General features: G+C 40.9%; 1 protein-coding gene across 1 annotated transcript; it reads right to left on the reverse strand.

Moving 5' to 3' along the window:
* Nucleotides 1–28: 28 nt before the first annotated feature.
* LOC119022951 (leucine-rich repeat LGI family member 2-like) lies at nucleotides 29–7150 on the reverse strand. The gene is made up of 8 exons (XM_037104448.1): nucleotides 6975–7150; nucleotides 6693–6764; nucleotides 6404–6475; nucleotides 5962–6033; nucleotides 5731–5802; nucleotides 5016–5185; nucleotides 3553–3717; nucleotides 29–2930 (listed from the first exon to the last, which is right to left on the reverse strand). The coding sequence occupies exons 1-8, from the start codon at nucleotides 7148–7150 to the stop codon at nucleotides 2095–2097; spliced, it is 1635 nt and encodes a 544-aa protein (XP_036960343.1). The 3' UTR covers nucleotides 29–2094.
* Nucleotides 7151–7567: the final 417 nt, after the last annotated feature.

The following is a 7567-nucleotide window of genomic DNA, read 5'->3' on the forward strand; positions in this document are numbered from 1 at the left end:
ATAAGCCATATAATTACGTCTGTTGTTGCAGCTGAAAGAAATTGCTGTCTCAGACGCCAGATGCTGACATGACTATCAATTTCAGACCTGCTGGCTGAGGCACTTTGTCTTTGCTTTATGGTCACGTTTCACAGCATGTGCATGTGCCAAGACTGGAAGACAGAGTGAAGAACAAGACAACACATGTAGTTTAATCGTCTTTAATGCAATTGAACAAACCCATTCAATTATAAGCCTTAAGGTTGACGGTGAAGCGTTTTTGTAAAAGTTCAGCTCTTAATGATTAGTTTATGTTAGCAGAGTGGAAAAGATTTACAGCATTGCTAGGCAGGACACACGGACAGATATAAGTGCAATACTGTATTTTGTTTTTAAAGAAATCTGACATGGTAACGAAAACATATTGCCGATGCTAGCTCTTGTTAGCATTTTGTTATGTTCAGCCGATAAAAAAGCCAATCATGCCATTGTTATGTGTGTGAGAAAAGTTCATTTCAAGACTCTGACTGAACAGACTGTGATTAAATGTGTACAATACATGAAAAATATCCAAAGAACAGTAACAAAAAGAGCACACATTTGTGTCCTAGGACCAAGTAAAGGTCATTCCAAAGTCAGATAGCAGCACACAATTAACCTCATGATTGTAATTCAGAGCAACAATCAGTATTACATAGTTTGCATAGGAATCAGGAGAAAATTACATTTTGTTTTGCCACTAATCAGGCACTCTGTTCATCCAGTAGCTAGCTACAAATATTGTACAGTTAGGCTTAAAGCTCACGATAGTAAGTCAGCTAATACATTCTGCTGTAAAAGAAATTTGAAGAAAACCTGTTTCATGCACATTTAAATCACCAGTTGTGACAGTTACGGAGATGAAATGTCATCATAATCTTTACTGGCTGCTCAGAAAGACAAAATCCCAGTTCTCTTAAAGGAGACCGATTATGCTTTTTCCTTTTTTTAGTGTGTTATATAGATTTTTTCATGTCAAAGTTGTTGTTTTTTTTAAGTTTAAAAGAGCCCCTCTCTCTCACGGAAAACACTGTTCCTGAAACGCCTCACCAGTAGACCCGCCTTAAATTCTGGGACTCTGTGACATCACTACCTCACCATGTCAAACATTTGCATAATATTTGTTGATATTCACGATACAAGTGAAGCAAACTAGAAGCTGAAAACAAGACAGAACTGACTGGATACATTGTTAGCAGTGCTGGCTCAGACTTGTGTGAGCCGACCAATCAGAGCACTCTGACTGAGTATTGAGGTTTAGGCCTTGAAGACACAGGAGTTTAGACAGAGCATTTCAGACTAATGAGGAATACAGCGCTGCAGCACTGGGCAGTATGAGGGAACTGATGTGTTTTTTGAGCAGTAAGACATGTAAATCTGTCCTAGAAGTAACCTTAAAATAAAATCATGAACCTGTAAATCAGCTTAGTATGTTGCCTTTAAAAAAATCATTTTGGATTTCATTTTGGACCGCCAGGCTGAGCGTCTGAAACCTCAACCTCCCAACATCTCATCAACACCCATTTTTTGCTTTACATCTGTCAATTTCTGTAATTTTCCAAAGCTGACAATCCAACAATCACCTTCTCCACTTTGGCAAGGTGTGGGGAAATGTGAATGTCAGAGGAGCTTGAGCTCTCTTTTTTCGTTTTCACACAACTACTTCAGTCACTCTTCTGTATCTTTACATTTCAGGCCAGGCCACAGTCTACTGTGGGGCGATGGACATCCCTCGGCATGGCCGTAGTTTGCTTGACAGAATTAGCCAACAATTCTTTAAAGATAATATCTAGCATTAAATTAAAGCCTTGTCATGCTGTACATTAATAAGTTTGACATTGTTTTATATTTCTGTCAACATTCAGTTTTGAGCAAACATCTTGGGGTCTGTCATAAACCATACCTCCATAATTTCTAGAAAAGCATGAGTTGCAGAGAGGAGTTTATCTCAAAACAAGAAAAGTATATCTACTTGCATAAGGAAGATATACAGCATTGAGACTCCTTTGTAGCATACACGCAATAGTGATGGAAATGACCCACTGATGATTTGATTAGTCATCATTTTGCGATGCATTATAAGCTTAAATCTACAATAATATGCTCGAAAACCATGGATTTGCCCTTGAAGCTGGAGGAGAAGATGAAATTCCTCCGGTCGGTGGTCACTGCTGTAAATGTACGGGGCGACTGCACATAAATGTCCTTGAACTTGTGAAACTCTTTGGTCTCCACATCCCACAGGTAGATCTGTGTGAAGGAATAATCGCTGCCCAGAGCAAGGTAGTGCCTGTCTGTGAAGGTGAAAGGCTGGAGGATCATCGCTCCTCGAGAGGGCAGAGCCTGCACCTCAGTGAACACCTTATTGGCCCACTTGAGGACTTTGGAGTCACCGATGTAGCACGTCATGGCCAGATACAGCTCGTTCTCCACCCGGAACGCTTTGACCGCCACCACGTCGTCGACTTGCGGGATTTCACCGTGAAGTATGAACTTCAGGGTGCTCTTGTTCCACAGGAAGATGACAGGTGGCTGAGAGCGACTGGCTATGATGAGGTAGGACTTCCCATCCACCTCGACAAACTCAGCATCTGTATCCCGAAACCACTCGTGGAGGAACTGGTACGAGTAGAAACCAGTTTCATTGCGGTCTGGTTGGTCAGTCCACTTGTACAGAGTAGACAAACCTGCCTTGGAGCTGTCCACAATCACAAAGTACCATCCACCGTCCATTTGGAAGACCTCAATGTCATTTGGCTTTGAGATGTTGAAGACCTCGATAGTTTGAAACTTTGTGAACTTGTTTTGCTGATCGTCAAACTTGTAAATATGGGAGCCTCCAAAGAGCTGCGTGACAATTATCAAGACGTGGTTGTCGATCAGAACCGACTTACATCCAACAACAGACTTCCCTGCGAGGATAAAAAAAAAAGTTGTCACAACACAAAAAATCGAACTTGAGTGGATCATTAAAGGAATGCTTCACCCAAAACTGACAACTCAATCTACTCACAGCCATGCTGGAATGGAAAGTAAGGTGAAATTTCATCCCTATGTATACCTACGCATTATCGAACTGGCCAACAGGTGATCTGCGAGTGGCGAAATACAGTGCGAGGCCCAGCTGCTGGACGACGGGTTTACTTTCGATACAAATGAAATGTAACTCTCCGTATCCCTCCACATTAGCGCAACTGCGTAGGGATATGGAGGTTCTACGGTTGAGAAAATGTAGTGAGTTTATGACTTCATTTAAAGAAGCAAAAAGGGTTAAATTACTTCCATAAACAGCTTAAGCAATACTTTAGTAGGGGACAGTATTTACAGCACCAGGACCTTGTTTTTGGGATCTGCTCAAAAAAAAAAAGTTAATTCAGTTCATTTTAATGAAGCGTTATGTGTTTTTGGTAATGACTAAGGGGAATAACCTGCATCAGGCAGTCTGAAGGATAAACTCATTGCTAGATTATCTGATTGTAAGAAAAAAAAATATATCACCAGGCTTGTTTTTTTAAAAGAAGTGTGTTATCAAACCTGTGATATTGTCAAATTTCCTGAAATTCATTTCGATGTGATCCCACTCCATCACCACACAGCTGTTAGAGTTGGGGGCAGCCATCGCCACGTAGATGTCCTCTTTAAACGAGAAGATGTCCGCTGACATGGACTGAATGGGAATGGACTGATGACGCACAAAGTCTGTGAAACGCAGACAAAAACAGAAACTGCTAGACCTGCTGACAAAGTGAAAGAGGTGACGTTTAGATGCTCGCTGCTAAGATTACAGTTTTCCTGCTGTGAAAAGCTTCTGGATGACTCTGTGTAGAGTTATGAATATCGTATTTTCTGTTTAATAACTGCTTTTTCGTACAGCATACCTTTTAATGCTGTTCTTGTGAGCTAAGTCAGTGTAATGGAAAGGTGTTCCTTGTCTGTTCACAGTGCATTGATCATTGTTCTGTCCATGATGATAAAATAAACAGAGATGTGACAACTGTGAAAATAACACTTGTTTTGTAATATGTGTGTTTTTCTCAATTTCTGACATTCATTGCTTCTACAGAAATAAACTATTTTTGATCCTCATAGCTTTTTACAACAAAGTAATAATACGTTTTATTTTATATGACACATACATGGAAATATACTCTGTTTTCTATTTACTAATAACAATATTATGCTGAAGATTAACAACTGAGATTTCTTTCGTTTTCATAACTTAGTATACATTTCTTTAGCCGTATTAGCAGCAATCTTGTCCATACAGAAAAATCTTGATATTTTTTAGTTGATTAAGATGATGTTTGTTCCAGATATCTGATGATGCTCAAAGGACAAATCCTATTGACACTGGTGACTTTTCCTCAGCCTCACCATGAGGATGAGATTTGTTATTTTGGTTGCCATGACATTTGCTGCACACATTCATATTCACCTGCAGGACAAACTGAATTAACATCAGTCATCCTCTGACATCTCCTCACGTGCCCCTCATCAGGTCCAAGTGTAGCTGTCCAATCATTTATGACGTACCCGCAGAACTAATGGCATTCCCATCAGCCTCAGCTGTACTTCCTGTTTAGTGCTAATTAGCAGATGTTGGCATGATACCTGCAAAACTAAGATGGTGAACGTAGTTTATATGACACCTACTCAATATTTCCTGTCAGAGTTAGCTTGGTGATGTTAGCGCTTAGCTCAAAGCCCTCCTGTGTCTCACAGAGGCGCTGGTGTGGATGCTTATTGTGTTTCAGTTTTGTTGTTTGTGAGTGTGTGTAGCTTAATTATGCATGGGTGTCTTCAGAAGTAAACATGTAACGTTTGTTTCTGAGTGCAGAGCAGCACATGTCAGTGCCTTGTTGAATTATTTAACAGTTTTACTGATTTCTTTCTTTCTTCCTTTCCTCCGTTTTTTTTTTCTTTATCAACATGACACGTTCGGCGTTCAGCCTGTGGCTCGTGATAATTGATTTTGAATAGCACGCTTCTCATTTCACCTGTGGAGATGCAGCCGCCCGGCGGAATAGGAAGGTCATTGAGCCGCTTGCCCTTCATGTCACTGGGGCCTGCGCAGAAGACATCTGATACTGTGGCGTTTGTGTTTTTCAGCCATGTCATCAGCCACTTGTTCTCGCAGTTGCACTGGAAAGAGTTGCCTCGCAGATCCCTTAATATAAGACAGAGGGGGTCATCAGTGTCTGCAATATCAGCTTGGACACATCAAGTGCACAAAAAAAAAAAGTAATATGGTTTATTTAGAGCTTGAGGCGGGGCAGTGAGTCATGGTGTTCATGTGTCTCCATATGGAGAACACAATGGTCTGAACACATTACGCTGGTCTAAATTATATAAGTTTTAGTTCTGCAGAAAAAGTATATATTGGTTCAGCCTGATTATAAAGCGTTACAGTTTAGAGTTTATTCCCGACTATTTTTAACAGGCATCAACTTGTGCCGTTTCTTAATAAAATGTATCTTAAGTGACAAATGAAACAACAATTCTATCAGCAAATAAAAATAATTAGTAGACGTGAGGGGGAGAGAGACACAATCTTAATATTAATGAAATCCACTGTATCACTCTTGTGGGGTTTAATGCTGCCAAACACAAAACACAGCCTGAGTCAGCTTCACTTAGGAATGCAGTATGGAAAAAGACACACACATACACACACACACACACACACTGCTGACACCACAACTGCTTACTCACAGTTCCAGCAACGAATCCAAGTCAAAAAACAGATCTCTTGGCAGAAACCTCATCTTGTTGTTGGCAAGTGATCTAAACCAGAGAGAGAGAGACCAGAGAGACGCACATTACTGTCTTCTTTTAGCCTTGTTTTGATCTTCCAACTTGTAACAGGAGTCTGTTTCTGTGATATTAAGGTGTCGATGCTGCAGATTGCTGCGTGGACGGTGGAGAGGATGACAGCAGACTCACAGATGAGTCAAATCTCGCAGACCGCGGAAGGCGTTCTTGGTGATTGTCTCGATCTTGTTCCCTTCAATGAATCTGTTCAGTGAGTCAACAAACAGGATCGTCAATACGAATACATGTCACATACACTTTATCAACTCAGGTGGATGTATATCTGTATCTGTTGTTAGTTGGGCATGTCAGAATATTGTGCTTGTCACTGTCATTTCAGGCCCACTGATGGGGCTGGTGGGGTCAGACTGAGATAAACAACATGATGTAATGCATTTATTCAACATACTTATTAGGTATTATATGGTGTAATCAAGTCAGCTGTCTTGCAGTGAATTGTAAACATATTTATGCTAAATGATTATGAAGAGAAGCACAAAACATTATTTAATTATGTAATTATGTTGCATTATGTTACATAAAGAATGCAGAAAAGTAATCAGACAATACTCACAGATATTCCAGATGTGGAAGGCCAGAGAAGGCGTCATCTTTGATTGTGGTCAAAGAATTTGCATTTAGAAGTCTGTAAAAGAAAAAAAAGAAAAAAAGAAAAAAAAACAACCTTGACAAGTGATTAAACTGAACATTCAAACTTCTATCTTTGGCACTTTAGCCTTTTTTTCTGACTGAGAATCTGTGCATGATTGACTTCACTTGAAGTTTTCATCTGTACAACCCAGCCCTGAAATGTCAGCTGCTGATCAACCGATTTGATTAACGAGAGTTTCACGTGCACTTACAGCAGCTGAAGAGAGGGCATGAGTGCAAACATTCCCTCAGTGACTTCAGAGATAGATCCATTTACCATGCTCCTGTTGGAAGAAACACATAAATCAGAGTCTTAACTAGGAGCGGGACATGCACACACTCTGTACCAGACACATCAAGTGCCAACTCTGCAGGGAGGCACGGGAGCAGCAAGGAGAAAAAAAACAAAAAAAACGTCTCCTTGAACGCAGCATTGATTGCCCTGTGCTTTATTGATGAGATATTCCAAAAACAGACACCGACTGGTTACTCACAGGGAGTTGATCTCGTTCGGTATAGTCCGCGGGATGTGTGAGGTGCCGACGCAGATGATGGTCTCCTTGGTACAGGAGCATCCTGAAGGGCATTTGAAAATCCTTTTGGATTCAGCCGCTCCAGAAATGAACAGAAGCGCGATCCCGGCCAGAAGCCACTGCTGTGTATGTGCCATGTTGCGTCTTGGACATTAATAATTGTAAATGAGACGGAGGTCGGCGCCGGCAGCAGCTTTAACCCGCCTGGGCGACATCAAAATGCAGCAGTACAGAGGAAAGCCCTGACACAGGCTGATACGGCTGCAGCTGCGTCCCGGAAGGCTGCTTCAGTTTCGGACAGGGGAGGGAAAAAAACAAAAAACAAAACATCGACTGATCAATAATCACAGTGGTAAGGGGGGATGGCTCTGAAATACATTCACGTATGGACATGTATTTAATAACTATTTGTGTTTATAACACAAAACGTCACTTTAAAAAATAAAGTAAAAGTGATTTTCGGGCTGGTGGAGGTCAACACAAACAGCGCAGAGCAGACTGAAACACAGATTTGAGGTTATTTCAGCACCATGGAGAGTTAACGTTGTCTCCAA

Source organism: Acanthopagrus latus, chromosome 1 (assembly GCF_904848185.1).
Source record: "Acanthopagrus latus isolate v.2019 chromosome 1, fAcaLat1.1, whole genome shotgun sequence".
Lineage (NCBI taxonomy): Eukaryota > Metazoa > Chordata > Actinopteri > Spariformes > Sparidae > Acanthopagrus > Acanthopagrus latus.

Coding starts and splice junctions, on each gene's coding strand:
- LOC119022951 (XM_037104448.1), bottom strand. CDS start 7,150: ATGGCACATACACAGCAGTGGCTTCTGGCCGGGATCGCGCTTCTGTTC. Junction 5,803..5,961: donor CTGCGAGATTTGACTCATCT/GTGAGTCTGCTG, acceptor TCTCTGGTTTAG/ATCACTTGCCAACAACAAGA. Junction 3,718..5,015: donor GGGCGGCTGCATCTCCACAG/GTGAAATGAGAA, acceptor TGCGTTTCACAG/ACTTTGTGCGTCATCAGTCC.